Below are 18,232 nucleotides of genomic sequence, written 5' to 3' on the forward strand. Positions count from 1 at the left end.
CCTGATTTTAGGGACAGACCTGTGAGAGTTGAGCTCATCTGCCTCCACTGACGGATGGGTGGTTGAGGGTGGGGGGAGCTCACCTTGTTGCCCAGAAGAGCAGCCACACAGGCCTCAGAGGCATCACAGATGGCTGTGAGATCATGGCCCCCCTCCAAGGCTAACACCACTGCACCTCCTGCCAAGTTCATTAGCTGCTGAGTCATGTACCCAAAACCTAGATGGTCAGGAGGAGAAAGAGTAGGAGGCTGGAGAAGTGGGTCTGTCTCTATCTCAGTCATTTTTCTGCTTGCTTTTCCTGTGTCTTTACGAACAGTGACTCAGAGATGGGACCCCATACAAAACCCATTTGTTGCTTCATCCCAGGCTTAGTGATGTTAAGGATCTTACACAAGTTCCCACAGTTAGTAAGCAGAATGGCTGGCGCTTGAATACAGGGCATTGGCTCCAACCTGAGTCTTTCTCACTGGGCCACACTACCTGTCCCCATGCATTCTCTGTTATGAGAACACTGCTTCTCTCCCTCCTCCCTCTGTAGTAGCTGACAGTCCAGCCTGGAAACCACACAGCTGTTGGGGAGTTCTACAACTGGGCTTCCATCTGGCAGACTAAGTTCCCAGTGGTCTGACCTGCTCAAGCCCTCTGTGGAGAACGGACCTGGTCCTGGGAAAGGACCTGGGCTCTTCCAGGCTGGTAAGTTCAAGGGAATTCCAGGGCCCAAGCCTCCCACTGGGCTCTGAGCCTTCCCCTTTCACTCAGGCAATATCGTCCTCACCCCAACAGCCTGGCTTTCATTCCCCATACCTCCCCCCTTGGCTAGAGTCCTCTTACATTTGGCAGAGACATGGTAACCACCCAGTGGGGCTGGGTGACCCTCGGCAGCATCAAACCCAGCAGACACCAGGACCAGATCTGGAGAGAACTCTTGGGCGATGGGCATCACCACTATCCTGAGGTTGCAAGGACAGATGTTACCACCCAGGGTCCAACACAGTGCGGTGTGGCCTCTGCCAGCCAGCCCCTCCTGCCAACTTTGCTGGAGGTACCTGGCCTCATGACTCCAGGACCCTCAAGCTCCCAGTAGGCTTAGCAGAACCCCCTACTTCCTTCACCTATGGCCCTAGCATGCCAGCCTCAGACTCAGCCATGTGGGGAACTTAACTAGCAAGAGACAAAAAGGAAGCAAGGATCAGGAGGGAATGAGCAGTCCATTGCCTTGAGTATTCAGCCACCTTGTGTTATGAGAGGGAATAAAAGAGGAATTGCTGTGACTGTGTCTGATGTCACATTTACATAGCCACCTGAACTAGACTCTGACCACTAAGTCTCAGGGATCAGAAATGCTCGGCACTTTGGCCTTAGTTGATCACATCACACTATTCACCACCTGAGAGCTGACCAGGGTAACTAGATCTGAAGTGCTGGGTCATCGAGTTCCTTTCTCTCATCTTCTTTCTCCAGTCAGCCCCCAACCCAACTCTAGCATCCAGTTTGTTTGCTTCAAAGTCCTGGGCAGTAGGTACAGATGCCAGGAAGTCCTGTCCAGAGTTCCTACAGAATTAGTTCTAGTAGAGACAATCTCCAGGAATGGACTTTTAGATCTAATTCCTAAACAGAGTACAGAGACCTGTGAAGAAGGTGAGAATGCCTTACCAGAGCCTAACACCCCTTTCAGAGTGGTATTTTGGCTTTGAATTAGCCCTCCCTCCTACTGTGAACACCTCTGAAGGATACCTTCTAAGTTTCTCCTTCTTCTCAAGGCCCATCCCTTCCACACAGCGTTCTTTGACTAAAGGTGGCAGTTCTACTCACTCCACCCCGCTATCCCCAGTACTGGCTTGAACACTGGCTCTTGGTAACGTTTGACTTTATAAAGCACCCTTTGACCTTCTCATTCTTGGTGTGTGTTGTCCTTCTTTGGGGGCTGGTCTATAATGTCTAATAATAAAGCAGGGGCAGGCTAGCAAGCTGACTGACCACCTCTAACCTTGGGCTATGGGAAAAGGGACAGGAAAGGAGGTGGTGCTGGGCTAGCCTCATCTGGGCCCTCACAGCACTTACCTGAAAGCAGCCAGGTACTCAGGATCCCCCATGGGGGGGTCCAGGCCTCCAGCCCAGGCGACATTGATGTTGAAACCCTCACCACTGCCAGCCCCCACCTGAAAAACAAGATGCAAGGAAGACATGATAGCAGAGCCCACAGATGCTAGAGATGCATGACTGGCTCCCCGAGCCTCCTCACGTCCAGATGGGGAGGTTGAGAGAGGACCCACAGTCCACCGTGACAGGGGCAGAGAGTGTGGAAGACTGTCAGCGGGCTGGAAGATGCTGACCCAACATGCAGTTACCTCATCCACAGCCCCGCTGCCTGGGAAAAAGTTGCCGTCGTCATGGCGATGGAGGGAGATGTACAGCACACTGGGATCTTTATAGAAGGTTTGCTGGGTGCCATTGCCATGGTGAACGTCCTGTGCGGGGCAGTAAACAGTGGATTAGGGGAGGGACAGAAGCAGAGGTGGAGGCCAGGATACAGAAGGCTTTCAAGTCAGGGACCAGTCTAGTATTGAGATTTATTAAAGGAGTGAGTCAAGAAACTGGATTCCCAGAATCACATGGTTGAATTGCTCCAGGTATTCTGCCTGGCAGTGATCGGCATCTTTCCATATGAAAACTCTCTCTTTCTCTCTCTCCATATATATATGCATGTATGATTCATGTAGAAATTTTCTGCATATGTATATGAGTCATGAAAAATTAAATATATGTATGTATGTATGTATGTATGTATGTATATATATATATATGTATGTGTATGTATATATATATATAATTTCCCTCCTACTGTATCTTGTACAAAATCATGAAGCAGTGCAAACTATCAGAGACAAAGCTCAGTTACAGAGAGCAGGCACACAAGGCACAGTCCCTCGTGGAAAGAGCTGGACCTTGCGCTTGACTACAGGACCTTGTACAGGTTCAAGGTGCAAAGTTCTCCAACTGTTCTCAAAGTCTGTGTGGAGATGCCCTTCTCACAGCTGTCAATGCAGAACAGACATGGTTTTAGCACTTCAATGTGTGTCCTCTAGGGTAAGCATGGCTGGGTTCTAAACCCAGGCTCCTGTCTCACAAGTGAATCACTATACAAGTTCCTTAACTTCTCTGTACACACTTTCCTCATCTATGAAATGGGTCATAGTCAGGTCAGATGGAAAATTATCACTGCCTGGATGTGACAGATGCTCTCTGCTATTATTGTCATGGTCACTACATGTAGGGGAAATGTCAAAGGAAGTCAATAGAGGTAGGGCCAGGCGTGGTAGACTTGAATCCTAGCACTTGGGAGGCAGAGGTAGGAAGTTCATTGTGAATTCAAGGCCAGCCTGAGACTACATAGTGAATTCCAGGTCAGCCTGGGCTAAAGGGAGACCCTGCCTCAAAAACAAAACAAAACAAACAAACAAAAAAAAAAAAAACACACACCAATAGAGGTTAAAAGCAGTCAATGAGAGCTCCCGCACTGCTGACTGCAGAAGCTTGTTAATACTGGGGGCTTTCCATAAACCATCTTCTCTGAGCCTCCCAGCAGCTCTGTGATATGGGTGTTGTCTTCACCCAAATTTTGCACAAGGGAAAACTTGGGGTCATGGTGAACAAGCAGAACTAAGACGTACAGCTGCATCTCTCAAGCTCAGGGCTCTTTCCTCAGGCTTTGGGGTCTGAAGGCACTAGGAACCAGTACCTACCCAGTCAACAATGAGAATCTTGCTGGCTTTGCCCTGCTGTTGCAGCTGCCGGCAGGCGATGGCCACTGAATTGAAGAAGCAGAAGCCCCTGGGAGAAAGAAAGAAGGTCCTGCCTCTTTTCCTCCCTATGCTCCTGCCTCTCCACTCCCAGAAGAGTTCTGGGCTATAGGAAGGCTCTAGGACCGCCCCACCTCCCCCCACCCAGGCCTCCCTCATGACTTACATGGCCGTGGAATGATCTGCATGGTGTCCTGGGGGCCGCACCACAGCAAAACCATTCTGTAATGGGAAAGTGCTCTTATCAACCAAACAGCCCTTGACCTATACCTGCCTAAGCCTGCTCCCCACTCTAGCCTCCTTCTCTGAGAAGGAAGACATGGAAATAGCTATCAGCATGTCCACTGTGTCTAGGCTGGAGCTGAAATGTCCAGACCTTGGCCTCCATGTTGGATGCCTGTGGCTTTTAGGCTGGACTTGAACACAGAACCCCTCTCTGGTGTGACCTGGCTGCAATCACTCAGCAATGACAACTTCTGACTAATATGTAAAACCACATGCCCACCTTGTACCGAGCACTGTATAAATACTGCATTTCATCCTTACAATATTGCCACAGCATAAACTTGTCTCCATCTTCACTTTACAAAGGAAGAGAAATCCAAAGCCTACATGAGTTAAGCAACTTAATCCCAAGTCACCTAGGTGCCAATGAAAAGAGCCAGGATTTGAAAACAGTCTGTGACCTTGAGTGAAAAGTACTGCCAAGCCCTCTGACCTTGAGGACACCACGCCTGCCTTGGGCAACAAGCTCCCAGACAACAGGGCAAGTTTCTCTAAGGTGCCCATCCCAGAGCAATGGGCATGACCACAGCCTGCTCTACATCAACCCAGGCCTAGGAGGAGCCAAAGGGCCTATGTACAAGGCTATGATGCCCTTACAGCTACACAGTAGGTCTTAAATGATCCTGAATGGTCAGGATCCTGTGTCTTCTTGAGCCCATGGACACAGTGCCTTAACTTCCTGAGTTAAGCCTCATACCCTGGTCCCTAGAGGTTTTAATTTCCCTCCCCAAATGCTATAGCAAGAAGTCTGGGAGTCGGGGGTCTGGACCCACCATGCCCCAACCCCTAGCACTTTCTCTGTGGTTTGATAGCCTTCAACCCAAGCACCCTACTACCTTCAGCTCTCCAGATGCCACTTTGAAGGCGAGTTCTGTGACGCTGCCTGCGGCCCAGCGGGCTGCATTGGAGGAATGCAGCTCATTCCAGATGGTGTCAGTATCCACCTGTGGGAGCCAGAGTCAGGACCCACATCATTTAAGTCTTCCCACAGGAGCCAGAGCCCAGTGAGGCAGTACCCACCCCACGGCCAGGACCCCAGGGGCAGGGAGTTGGGCAGACAGCGCTGCCTTTCCTAGTGCCCCACCGCCCAAAGGCAAGGCCTCCTGTGTCCCCCAATCCCAGCAGGACTTGCTCCCAGCGTAAGTCCCAGCACCAGCCCATGTGTGTGGCCAGCACTCTGCCTGCCTCCCTGGTCAGGGGAGGGGGCATGGCGTTACCTGGGTGGGATTGGGGTTTGGGCCCGGAGGGGTTTTAAGCCCCAGCTGACTCTGCTCAGGCCCTGCAGGACTGTCGGAGCTGGAGGGGCCGTCTGCACCACTGTCTTCCACTCAGGGCCCCTAGCCCAGGCTTGGAGGCCCCCCAAACCCAGTCCCTGGGCCTCAAGGCTAGGGAGGGGCCGGGAGGGCATGATGGGGAGATGGGGAGGGCGAGGCAGACCAAGAGAGGCGAAGAAGGCAAAGAGAGTCGCAAGAGGCTGGAGAGAGAGAGAGAGAGAAAGAAGGACAGAGAGGGAGAGGAGGGAGGAGAAAACAGAAGCAACAACAGTTGGAAAAACCAGAAAGTGGTAAGAAATGGGGAGTTGTGAACAGGGCACTGACTGGCTCCCAAACAGCCCCCCACGACAGTTCCCACTTGCCCTCCTGAACTTGGCTTCCACCCATTTCCACGTCCTTACCTAACACTGTGGTGGGGAACCTCTTGAGACAGAGAGGGCCATGCCATAGGAGGCAGAAAGCCACCCAAAGGCGAGGGGTGAGCAAAGCTAGGGAGCTGGAGGGCTGTGTCCTGGGCGGGGGAGTCCTGAATCTCCAAGGACATGGGAAGTTCCCTTGCAGCCCCACACCAAGCATCCAAAATCTCGGGACCAGGTAGGGACACCTGCAGTGCCCAAGAGGCCCACTCAAAGGCAAGTAGAACAGCTTGGGAAGCTGACACAGAATGGTCACTATCAGGCCACTGGGGTCTCATAAAGGTACATAACCCCAAGCCCCAACATGGCCCTGCCCTCTGAGCCTCACGTAATGTCTACTGAAGGCTTTCTAAGTGCAAGGCATTGACACTGCACTTAGGGGACACTGATGGCTCTGGGAGACACCTGTCCACATGGAGCTTCCAGCCAGCCAGAGAGGTATCATTGCAGAGTCCCTACCCAGGCTATAAGAACTACAAGAACAGGCAGGACGGATTTGGTTCTGGAGAACTGAAGGGAAAAGAGCTGAGAGCCCATGGCCATGCCTGCTGGAGATTCCTGGGCACACTTACCCCAACCCCACCACAGGGCAGCATCACAAACACACGCTGTTTCAGGAGTCCTGTGGGGAGAGGCCCAGGCCATGTGAGTGAGGCGCACGGAAGCCCTGAGAGGAGGGCTGGGCGGGTGTGGAGGGAGGAACAGTGCAGCAAGAGGTGGAGGTGGAGGTGGTCAGCAGTGGGACCAGGGCAGCAAGCTGGCATGGGGATGTCCAGAAAGCTGGAGAGGTTTGTCAAGAGAGCACAGAAGTGGGTGAGGTGGGCAAGCCTGGGGGACACAGGGACTGATAGCATCTGCCCCTTGCCCTACCTGTCAGCTTCCCATTGTCCAGCTTGAGGCGGCCAAGCGGGTTGGTGCCATAGAGGAGCACATGCTGCTCGGAGTGAACCAGCTGCAGCTCCTCTAAGGAGGCCTTTCGGCCTCGGAGACACTGAGGAAGGGTCCACAGAGCTCCTGAGCTTTGCTCAGCCCTGCCCTCCGGCTACCACCAGCACCCACCCATTCATCTGCTGGCCCCTGGCCTTCTCGGCCCTTCTTCCCTCCGGTGCCCCGCCTCCTCACCTCGCACTGGCTCCTGAGGCCCCGCTCCTGCAGCCGGGACCAGATGCTCTGGATGCGGCCCGCGTGCTCGGGGTGCCAGCTGTTGTCCCCACAGGAGCACTGGTGCTTTAGCATCACGGAGTCATAGACCAGGCCTGCCGGGAGCAGAGGTCAGGGCCAGGATCCCGGGAAGGCTCCACCATGGCTTCCGACGGAGCACAGCCTGCCCCCACACGGACCCACACGGAGCCACGCGTGTCTGCATTTCCCTTCCTGTCCTTCTGCCCAGCCTGTCCCGCACTTCCCTACGCACATGGTTCTCTAAGTGGCCTTAGTCTGATGGACACACCGTAGCAGTTCACAGAGGTGTGTGTGGCTTCTGCTTTGCCAGCGCACTGACTGCTCGTGTGGCCTAGCACATGTCCTGAGCATCTGAGGGCTCAGATTGTACACCCGAGGAGACTCAACACAGGATGTCTTCCTGCAGATGTCACGAACCCAGAGATTCCCAACGCAGTGAGAGGAGAAACAATTCCAAAGGAATTCTAAGACTGGGAGGCGGGACACCCACAATGCAACTGGGCCTTGTGACAAGACACACACAGCTCCAGACAGAGCCTACATAGTCTCCCAACTACACGAGGAAAATACTCAGAAATATTTTTCGTTATTCCCCAGACAATATGCAAATAGCATGACAACTATTAACATAGCATTTGCATTGTTTTCATTATTAAAAGAAAGAGAGGTGATTTAAATATGTGGGAGGATGGGCACAGGTTATATGCAAATACAATGTCAGTTTACATGAGGGACTTGAGCATCTGTGGGTTTTGGTTCCCTTATGGGGTAAGGTCCTAGAGCTAACCCTCTGTGGGTATCTGGGCTGTATTTCAGCCTGTCCTGGTACAGTCTCCTGGAGGTGGGCTTTGCACATACCACTGGTGGGCAGGTCATCATCTGCAAATACCACTCTCTAAGAGTGACCTTGGGGAAATAATCCCAGACATGAGTAAAGTCTTAGACATAGAAAATTAAAATAAAAACAACAACAACAACAATCCAAATGCCCAACGAGTAAGAAGTAACGGAGGTGGAGGCAGGAGGGCTGCTTGCAGATTCAAAGGCAGCTGATACTACAGAGTGAGAGCCTGATTCAAAAAAACCGAAAAGTGATACTAAGTGTAGCTAACATCCTTGAGGCAAATGGTTAGGACAAAGCTTGAATTAGAATACAATAAAACTCAAGAGGTGACAGAGTATTAGCTGGTAATTTTTATCTGAATTTGATGTTTTCCTACACTTTTCAAAATATTTTTGAGCTCCTTTTACAAACACAGTAATAGTAAATAATGTCATTTTTTTTAAAGGGCTGGGACACAGTGGAAGGTCATTTGAATTCCCAATCTGGCCTGTATGCCAGTATGCAATGTGACCACAAGTGGGTCACTACCACTTTGGGTTTCCTGCACTTTGGTGTAATCACCTGCTTCAGTGGCACTGTGGGGTCCAACACAGGGCTCGGTGTCCTCCGACACTCGCCCAAGAGCCCCATGCACAGACATGGATTCAGGCTCCCAACCCCCACTCCCCGTGTCTTCTTACTGGTCTCACTCTGGTCTTACCTGTGGTGAAGGGGGTCTCGGAGCGGGCGGGGTCTTGAGCCTGGCAGGTGGGCTCTGAGGTCGGCAGGGAAGTGGGTGCAGCTGGGGAAGACTGGGCTCTGCACAGGGGCCGGTGTCCGCCCTGGGTCAGAGGAAGCACCGAGTCCCGAGTGCTTCTCTGGGGAAGTTGCTTGACTAGTCGCTGCTGCTCCCAGAGCAACATCTGAAGGAAACAGGGCCACAGTGTCCGGTTTTTCAGATCTGCTCAGTCTACTCCTGCCCAAGGCTTCAGGAATCTCTAGCCAGGCCCCATTTACTGGAGAAATTCCAGGATGCACCCAGCTTCGCTTTCCATGTAGGCCTTTAACTCTGAGTCTCCTATTCCCAGCAGCCTCTTGAAGACCTGCACCCAGACTAAGCACTCTGTCCCACCAATGCTCCCCAGGCCCTTGGGTGCACTCTTACCAGGACGTCCTCATCTCCAAAGACTGTGCTATGGGCCAAAAACATGGGGACCTATGTGAGTCACTACACATGTGTGGACTGTTACCAAGTGTTACAGGCAGAATGGCATCTCCTAAATTCATATGCTTAAAGCTTTAACCCCTTGCGCCCCCAAAATGGGCTTAATTTGGAGATGGGCAGAGATAACCAAGTTATGTTGAGGTAATTAGGGTGGGCTCTAATCCAAAAAAAATTATTGTCATTATAAAAAGAAAATTTGGCAGATGAAGACACGGGGACAAGTCAGCAATAAGCCAAAGAGAGAGCCCTGAAGCAGCTACTCCCCACTGTCCTCAGAAGATTTCCCCACCCCGCCCCGGCCCACCCCCACACCTTCATTTCATTCACAACATCTAGAGCTTTGAGGTGATCAATTCTTGCCATTCAAAACAACCCGCGTAATTCTTGTCACAGTGGCCCTAACAACTAACCCACACTAGCTAGTGTGTGTCTTGACTCACAGTATGAATCTGGCTCAAGTGCAGGGGAGCTGGCTTTGTCCTACCCCTTGTCCTAGCCACCTCGGATACAAAACAAGGGGTCACAGGGAGGATATGAGGGGAGGAGCATGTGTGGCTCTGTGAAAGCCAAGAAGTTAGAAAAGGAACATAGTTCCACCCAGAGATGACAGGCTGTTGGGGTGGGGTGCATGTGTACATGTGTACGTGTATAAATGTGTGTGTGTGTGTGTGTGTCCACAAGCACATGCCTGCACAGGGCTGTGGTGTGGTTCTGCACTCAAGGACCTGATAGGGCAACCATGGGCCTTAGAGCAATTATATCATATCTCCCTCCCTTCCCCATCCTGTGCCAAGCCCCAGGTTTAGTGACTCCATTTTTCAGGGCCCTGGGGCATGGCTTACCTTCTGGTGCTGCTGTAGAGGAACATGGCCCCTGCCCTCAGGATGCCCATGGCTCAACTCCCGGTGTTCCGGGCTGTTATCCAGCAACGGCCCCACTCTCCCACTGTCTGTCTCTAGGTTCTCAGCCAATGGGATCTGCCGCAGCTGAGGCTTCTCACTTGTCTTGGCTGGCCTCTGGGGAGGGGAGATGGCTGGCTGAGACATGGGATGGGGGAGGTGGTGTAGTGGATGAGGCCACCACTTCTCTCTCCAGGACTCCACCAGCTACCTTCTCTCTTGCCTGCCAGGTCCTTGCCCTTCCTCAATCCCCCTTCTTCCTTCAACTCCCAGGAGTCCACTACAGTACTGCCTCAGCACCTCCTTCACCCAGTTCCCCTCACCTCGATCAGCTGCACGTGAGATTTGAGCTGCTCCTGGCATGGCTGCAGGGAACCCAACAGGGAAGGGGCAGTGGTGCTGGGGGGCAGAGGCTCTGAGCAGGTCCAGCTCAGCGGCCAGTGGTGGCCTGACTCAGAAAGCCGCTTGGTGGTCAGTAAGGACTGGGCAAAGTGGAAGGGCAGGGGCTCAAGCCTGGGCACTGGAAAGAAATGGGGTGGGAATAAGGAAGGCGCTATGGGAGCCATAAAAGGAGTCAGGGTCATGGAATGGAGGCAGGTCTCTCCACAAGCTTGGCCCTTGGCAGAGTGCAAAAATATGGCCCCTTCTAGGAGAGGCATTGCAACTCACCAGTTAATAGGGAGGCATGAGAGACGGAAGGATCCAGGAGGAAAATGGGCTGCAGGCGAGAGGGCAAGGTACCCCCAGCCTCGGGCTCAAGACCACGGTGTAGGAAGAGGGGTGCATGGGGGCTTCCCAAGACTGGACCCTGAGGACCCAGAGTCGAATGTGTCCTGCGGTCACCATCAGCCTGGGGGAGAGGAGGAGAGAAATCAGGGGAGAGATGATTATGGCCAAGGCCAGTGAAGATGAGGCGATAGGACAAGAGCAGGAAAGAGGCTGGAAGAGCTTGGAGTGGGCTCTAGGTTCCCCAGCCACTCACCCTGGAAGGGGCGGGCAGCCCCAACGTGATAGCAGGCAGCAAGGACACTGTTGGCAAGGCGAATGGGGCCAGAGAAGTCTCCTGAAGCCGCAACCGCTGGCCCAAGAGCACCTGCTATGAGGAGCAGGGCACTGGGTCACTAGGTCCCAGACACCTACCCCTGGCATACCATCCCCAGATCACCCAGGAGGCCCTGGTGGGACTGCCCATACTCTGCAGCCGCAGGCCAGATTGAACGCTTGCTGGAAAAAAGGTTAAACCTCAAAACTGTCCCGAGATCCTAGTCCCCACCTCTAAGCCTTACCTCTGAGCCTGGGACAGGGTTGGGGCCATGCTCGCTGTCGTTGGGGGAGCTGCACCCTGAGGCAGGTGTGCTGCTACTACTGGGGGAGGAGTCTGAGGGGTAGGGAGAAAGGGAGGCATGGTCAGGGCAGGAGGTGCAGCCAGGTCCCCCGGGCAGGATCCCTAGGCACAGCCTCTTTCCTTCTAAGGCGCCTCTGCTTTCTGCGCTCTTCCCAGAAGAGCAGGTTGCCAGCAAACCCACATCATCCCTGGGTAGTTGTTTTCACAGTGCCCTCTTCTGAGCACATGTCATCTTAGCCACCCCAGCAGGGGATGGGTTTCAGCCTCAACTCACCCCATAATGTGTATGGATGCACCCCATACATCATGCACGATGGTCTTGGGGGGACCCCGATTTGTGTGGGAGCAGATCTGAAGCCCTGCTGGCTCTCACCTCCAAAGGTCTCTGGTCGCCTCCGGAGGCTGGGTGGGGCACTCTCCTTTCGGAGCAGGGGATTCTTGCGACGCTCCAGGGTCTTCTTGGGCTTGTAACGTAGCTTCAGGTTGGGCTCAGACACTGTGGGGAGCACTCATGTCACTCCACCCCACGTCTGCCTCTGCCCTTTATCCCCTTTCCCCCCCCAAGTCATCTTTGTGGGTTAAAGTGAGGGAGGGTAAAAAGAGAACACCATGCCAGATGTGGTGGTGCACGCCTTTTAATCCCAGCACTCGGGAGGCAGAGGTACAGGATCACTGTGAGTTCAAGGCCAGCCTGAGACTCCATAGTGAATTCCAGGTCAGCCTGGGCTATAGCAAGACCCTACCTTGGAAAACCAAAAGAAGAAGGAGGAGGAGGAAGAGGAGGAGGAGAAGAGGAAGAACAAAGGAGAACACCACCATGTGCCTCCTGTCCCATGTCCCAGTCTTCCCCAACCCCGCACTCCTGACCCAAATCCAAGGGTCTTCACATAATCCTCCCCACATAGGTCCCTGCCTATGTGTCCTGCTCACCTGTTTTACGCAAGGGGAAGTGCTCAGGGGGGTCAGTGGGCAGATTGGGCACAGGAAGCAGAAAGCTGTTGAGCATGGAGCGGGCAGCTTCCTCCGTGTCCAAGGGATTGAGAGTTCTGTGGAGTGAGTGTCAAGGCCACTTCAGAGGAGCAGGATACCCAAAGGCTTTGAGTCGTTGCTCTGTGGGGAGCTTTCCTGAACATGCCTGTGGGGAGGCGGCCTCTAACAGAGCTGGGGCAGTGTGCCAGCTGCTGGAATGGAGGCATCTCCAAGTGGCAGCAATGGCCGCCCATGCTAATGTACAGCTCTGAGCCCCACTGGGGACTCTGTGTCTCCTGTGATAGGAGTCTGTTCCAGGAACTTCTGTCTATATGAATAAGCCTCAGGTGAAATGAGGGAAGAGAGTTAAGTCAGAGGAGAGCAGCAATATTGAGAGGGACTTGGAGGCATTCATGCCTAGAAACAAGTGTCAGGTTGGCATGTGGAAGGAGGAGGCACAGCAAGGACCTGAGGGACAGTGGGGACAAGGAGCTACCTGCATGGAATGCTGGGGCTACTGGGATGCACTGTTCTCTTCAGAGCTGCCTGCTGCTTCTTCAGGATCACCTCAGCCAGCTTCTGCTTGACCACACTGCTGGCTACAGCACCTAAGGGGCACAGAGCTGAGTGGACTGCGAGTGGGTGGATAGGTGGCCTCCTGGGCACGTTCTCTGTCCATTGCCTGGTCCACATTTCTAGCACACGGTGTTCCAGCAACTCTTCAGGCAACAGAGCTAAGGGCTACGGCCCACCGTTCCTATGAAACCTCCACTCACCCCCGTGCCTGCCTCTGTTCACAGGAAGAGCTAGGCAAGCAGAGGGCATCCTAGCAGATGAGTGACCCTCCCACTTCTTCCTCCCAGGCCCACGGTGGGCTGTGGACACCCAGGAGAGCTCCGGGAGGCAGGCCCCGCCCTTACTTTGCTTGCTCTTGTCCTTGTTGAGTAGTCGCTGCAGCTCCTGCTCTTGCCGGCCCCCTTGCAGGTCGGGCATTGGTGGGTCCATTGAGAGCTGTGGGCAGGGCTGGCAGTTCAGAAGGGCAGGAGTGAAGGACTGAGCTAAGGTCTGACAGACTGGGGAGGGCGGATGGCCGGGGTGTGAGAGGAGCGGTCTTTACCCTCATGGACTCAGCCGAGCGCTGCTGCTGCTGCTGCTGCTGCAGGCCTGCTAGGAAGAGGTGGCGGTGCAGGCGCTGGGGGCGCTGCAGGCTCAGCAGCGCGGGCTCGGGTGGGGGCTCCAAGGTGGGCCGCTGGCCCACTCGCAGGTCCATGGGCTGGGGCTGAGGTCCCGGCGTGTCTTCACAGAGTGTGGGGCAGCCTAGGACACAGAACAGAGTCAGGTGGAAGGCTGGTCTGCAGGAACTTGATCACAGCCTAACAAGTTTTCTGGGCTGACTCAACACCAGCAGAACACCCTCAGGGGGCCTTTTCCTCACTAACTCCTCCCCTGAGTCCTACAAGTCAGTCCTGTGGGTGTGGGTTCCATTCTACCTGTGAGAAAGGTCGCAGACGACAGATGGGCTGTCCCTGTCAGTGGTGGCTTGAACTGAGCCATCTGACTGTAAGCATGGTGACCTCCCCTCACCATGCCCCTCCACAGACCTAAGGCTGAGGGCTACAGGGTTTAGTGACATGGTGATGCCATCCTGGGTTTTGTACTTCCTTCCCTTCATCACTCCCGAGGGGGTGAGCAGGGCTTAGAGGGGACCGTCAGGCCGGCAAATAGGCCCATCTTCTCAGCCTCCAGCCCCATGAGCTTCCCAGGCCTTCAGTCACTGTCTGCACTCTATCCTGCTGTGGTCCTAGGATTCAGTCAGAAGTGATGCCTGGAGCTCACAGCCATCCCTGGCCAGACAACCAGGGCCCAGAGGGCCCTGTTCCCAAGGCAGGTTCCTTAGTTCGCGGACACTCCATGCTTGTAGAACCTGCTCCTGGTATCCTTCCAAGGCAGCTCTGGACCTAGCCTGGCAAGAACAGCAGGCTGGGCTGCCTCTTCTCCAGTGTCGTCAGCACCTACACTGGGAGCACCCTGCCAAGGCTGTAGGTGCAGGAGCTATTTATAGCTCACCGGCAGACCAGGGGCTATGCCAGGGCAGCCAGCTGGCCAGGCCAGGGATGCTGGGATGCTGGGAGGCAAGGCTATTGCAGGGAATTATCCTCCGGACTTGGGCTCACAGTGTCTCCTTGCCAGTATTTTTCTCACTCCTACAATGCACTTTTCTAAACTCTACCCATTGCTCAAAGTCCAGCTGGAATCTCCCCTACCTGGGCCCGGGCCAGCACGCAGCATCCCTTCTTGGGACTTCACACTGACTGCCTATGGTGCAATAAACCCTGAGGTGGGCTAAGCTCTGGTGTGCCCACTGATTCCCAACAGAACCTGGCATAGTGTAACTAATAAACATGGAATAGGTGAACAAACCTTGATGTCCCTCCTAAATGCTGGGGGGGGGTCTGGCACACAGATGGGGTTCATTAATGATTCCTGAATGTATGTCTAAACTCACGAATAAGGTTCCACTCATTTAGCACTGGTCACATGTTGCATTCTACCATTCTTTCTTCTTTTATTTGCAGGTCATCTTTCCAAGATTTTGGCTAACTAGGACTGAAGCAAGGAGCCCTGCCACACGGAAGCACTAGGCCCTCAGGAGGTGGGGAGGGGAGGCCTCAGACCTCCAGTACAGACCAGCTCTTGGGTATGTCCTAACCCTAAGCAGAAGCAGCAAGTCTACTCCAATCCTGCCCCAGGCGGCCTGACAGCAGAGCAGGCACGGGTGGCGACGGGGCTGTGAGGGGCAGGGTACTTCCTCTCCTGCCAGATCAGCAGGAGACATCTACCCACTCTGCAAGAGCTGCTGTGTCCACAGAAGGATGAATGACTTGAAAACAAGTGCACACCGTGCCCAGTACCTACCTCATGTGGGGCAGGGTCTGAGTGTAAATATTAGCTTTCCACTTTCCTTCCTGTTTCACTGCACCTAACTAAGACAAGCGGGCACCTTGGCTTTCCTTCTCCTGTCATGCTTCTTAGCTTGAATCCAAAGGCGCCTCTTTTGACCCCATCCCTCCAGAGTTCCAGCTTTGTCCCCTCCCTAGAACCCCAACCTCCCAACTCTGACCCAGGTAGACCCTCATTTCTCCAACCCCTCAGACTTTCTGGGCCTATTTCACCCTTGTCCTCCACCCTCCAGCGTCTCTCAGGCTTGATTCTTACCTGTGCCAGGAGAACTGGGGCAGAGGGCACCCGGGCTCACTTGGGTCCCATCTGTAGGGAGAAAGGTGCAGTGAAGAGGCAGCAGAGAGGGTTAAGGGAGGGGAGAAGGCTACACTAGGCAGGCTCGCTGCCACTCCACACTGTCTAAGAGGGATCCTTGGTTCCCTCTTCCTCTGCCAAGTACTGAATAACTCAAATACTCAGCTGCTTGGGCCCAGTCCACAGCAGGAAGCCACGGAGGCCCCAGCTCAACCAACAATGCCCTCAGCCTTCCCCCTGATGTGGTCTGATACCATCTTCCCTGGGCAGCCAAAGAAGGCTTCCAATAGCCCAAGGGAAATGTGTGGCTTGGGAGGTCAGGAGGGAGCTGGGGAGAGCAGGCCTGGGAAGGGGAGCCTCTGCTCAGAAACCTCCCAGGCAGAAAGAGGAACAGAAGGAATGGGTTCCATAGCAGGGAGGGACTGGGTCACTGAGGCACATCAAGGGGATCTGGTGGCAGCGGAGAAGTGGCTGGGTCTGAGACTGATCCCCAAAGCCCATGTTAAAAAAGCTTAGGCATAGTAGTGTGCACTTTTTTTCTAAATATTTAATTAATTTAACTTACTTAAGAGTGAGACAGACAGTGAGTATGGATGCACCAGGGCCTTTTGCCACTGCAAATCAACTCCAGACACATGCGCCACTTCATGCAGCTAGCTTTACAAGCAAGCACTTTTAATGGCTGAGCCATCTCTCCAGTCCGTGGTATGTACTTTTAATCCCAGCACTAAGGAGAAGGAAGACTGAGGTAGATGGATCCCTGGGGTTCACTGGCCAGCCAATCTACCCTTCTTGGTGAGTTCCAGGGCAGTAAGAGACCCCGACTCAAGGTGGACAACATGTGAGGGGAAACCCAGGGTGGCCTCTAGCCAACACCACGGCCGCACCCCAACCCACATAACATAAACAACTAGAATAGGACCTCAGGCTTGTCAGCAACAAAAAGACACTTGGAGAACACAAGGCAGGCTGGAAGCAGAGGTGATTTCTAAGATCACCTTTCTATAGTGTACACGTTTCCCTCCTACTGTCCCAGTTCAGGGCCATGTGATGGGAGGCTTTCTGGAAATAGCATTTGGTGGCCACACAGAAGCTTCTCAGGCCGGACCTGATATAGAAGGCTACCTTCTGAAGGCTAAGTGGCAGGTGCCACTCTCTAGCCTTATGCTTCAGGCAGCTCTAGGCACAAGGGACTCCTACTGATGGCCTCAAACACTAGCACTCACGCTTCAGTTGACAGAGTTCCTTGGGGACATGGCAGCTACTTATTAACTCTGTCTATCCTTCGAGGTCCACTCAAGCAGTGTGAGGTCATCCTGACCTCTTCACTCCTCATGTCCCATACAATCACTATGTCAGTAATCAGGGTTTCTATGGTGTCATTTGTCAACCTTCCTATTTGCACTAGCTCCTTCTTGGGCACATGATAGTGGACCCTGTTAGTGACTCTCTCTTGACCCCCACCCTCACCCAAGACATGAATACTTCTCAAGGTTTGTGATCCTGGAGGAATACCTATTTCCAAAGCATACTCCCTTCCACAAGAATGATAAGTCTCTAATTTCTCCTGTGGGACCTAGTTCTTTGAGAGGTTTCTAGACTACCTCTCCCACAGATGTACAGTCCTCTGCTTACTGGGAATGCTCTCATTTCTCTTTTGCTCCTGGCTAAAGGCTGGTCAGTAGCCATTATGTTTGGGGGCTGTTAGATCCTGTGTGTCTTGTACCCCTGGTCACCATAGATTCTGGACACCATGTGCTCTTTACGTAGGAGGAAAATTAATAACCAGAAGCTTTGTGGTGTTTGTTACCTTGTGGTATTTTGTATTCTTCCTCTCTCCTGTGTTAAGAGACAAGGCTTCTAAGGATCACTGCCACCCAGATACCTGTTCCCCGCATCTCTGATGTGCTTGTTGAAACGACTCCCAGCTCCCTGGTCCCGACTTCTAGCTAAAAATGAAGCTACAAGAAGGCTGGGCCTTAACTGCAAGGGGAGAACAGGCAGAAGTAGGAGGCCAGGGTCTGGGTTCAAGGCTGACCCCTTCACACCCAGGGCCGCAGCTTCAGAGTCTCTATCTTTCACACTGGCGGGCAAAGCCTGACTCCTAGTGAAGGCTGGCAGAGAAGGTGACAGCTCCAGGAAGATCCAAAAATATGTGAAGAGGAGAAGGAGTATCATGGCTGTCAGACCTCTAAGGTGGTGAGGGCTGAGCACCGAGAGACAGCTCTTCCAGGTATTGGGCTACCAGAATCTCTGAGTAACACTAGGAGCTGCCGGGTGTTAGTAACCACTCAGGCCAAAGTTATCGCGGCAGAGGAGGGAAGATGAGGAGGGTGCAAGGTCACATCCACCCAGCAGGCAGGAGGTCTAAGCAGGCCAGTCTAGACCAGTATGAGAAGCAGATCCCAAATACAGGAGCTGACTCCTTCATAGAGGCCACCAAGCTCTGGGCTGAGGAGACGAATGGATGAATGAAACCTGGTTCCCACTCTCAAGAAGTTTCAAATATAGCCTACATTGCTGGGCATGGCAGTGCATACTGCACTTCAGCACTGAGGAGGCCGAGGCAGGAGGTCCTCGAGAGTCTGAGGCTTAACTGAGCTACATAAGAAGACCCCCTCTCTCAAAAACAAACACCCCACGAAATAGAGCTCACAATATTAAATCTATGTAGCTCTAGCTATCTCTAATTCTCCATCTTCTTGTTTCAGCCTCCTGTGTGATGCAATCACAAATGTGCAGAACCACACCTGGCTCTT

General features: G+C 53.4%; 1 protein-coding gene across 11 annotated transcripts in view; it reads right to left on the reverse strand.

Moving 5' to 3' along the window:
* Positions 1-18,232, reverse strand: part of Hdac7 (histone deacetylase 7) — a 36,925-nt gene that overhangs the window by 4,279 nt on the left and 14,414 nt on the right. For 5 of the 11 annotated variants that reach the window (XM_045153696.1, XM_045153705.1, XM_045153702.1 and 2 more), the window contains exons 2-23: positions 15,435-15,485; positions 13,336-13,535; positions 13,139-13,241; positions 12,715-12,826; positions 12,180-12,295; positions 11,623-11,745; positions 11,191-11,282; positions 10,887-11,000; positions 10,574-10,754; positions 10,228-10,424; positions 9,848-10,042; positions 8,502-8,703; positions 6,898-7,031; positions 6,646-6,766; positions 6,348-6,397; positions 4,922-5,029; positions 3,967-4,022; positions 3,744-3,831; positions 2,349-2,468; positions 2,062-2,159; positions 832-950; positions 84-217 (exon numbers count right to left, since the gene is read on the reverse strand). In XM_045153696.1, coding sequence (XP_045009631.1) covers positions 84-217; positions 832-950; positions 2,062-2,159; positions 2,349-2,468; positions 3,744-3,831; positions 3,967-4,022; positions 4,922-5,029; positions 6,348-6,397; positions 6,646-6,766; positions 6,898-7,031; positions 8,502-8,703; positions 9,848-10,042; positions 10,228-10,424; positions 10,574-10,754; positions 10,887-11,000; positions 11,191-11,282; positions 11,623-11,745; positions 12,180-12,295; positions 12,715-12,826; positions 13,139-13,241; positions 13,336-13,535; positions 15,435-15,485 — 2,714 coding nt within the window. The remainder of the gene's footprint in view (positions 1-83; positions 218-831; positions 951-2,061; positions 2,160-2,348; positions 2,469-3,743; positions 3,832-3,966; positions 4,023-4,921; positions 5,030-6,347; positions 6,398-6,645; positions 6,767-6,897; positions 7,032-8,501; positions 8,704-9,847; positions 10,043-10,227; positions 10,425-10,573; positions 10,755-10,886; positions 11,001-11,190; positions 11,283-11,622; positions 11,746-12,179; positions 12,296-12,714; positions 12,827-13,138; positions 13,242-13,335; positions 13,536-15,434; positions 15,486-18,232) is intronic. The other 6 variants (XM_045153699.1, XM_045153698.1, XM_045153697.1 and 3 more) reach the window with 6 other exon arrangements.

Source organism: Jaculus jaculus, chromosome 6 (genome assembly GCF_020740685.1).
Source record: "Jaculus jaculus isolate mJacJac1 chromosome 6, mJacJac1.mat.Y.cur, whole genome shotgun sequence".
Taxonomy (NCBI): domain Eukaryota; kingdom Metazoa; phylum Chordata; class Mammalia; order Rodentia; family Dipodidae; genus Jaculus; species Jaculus jaculus.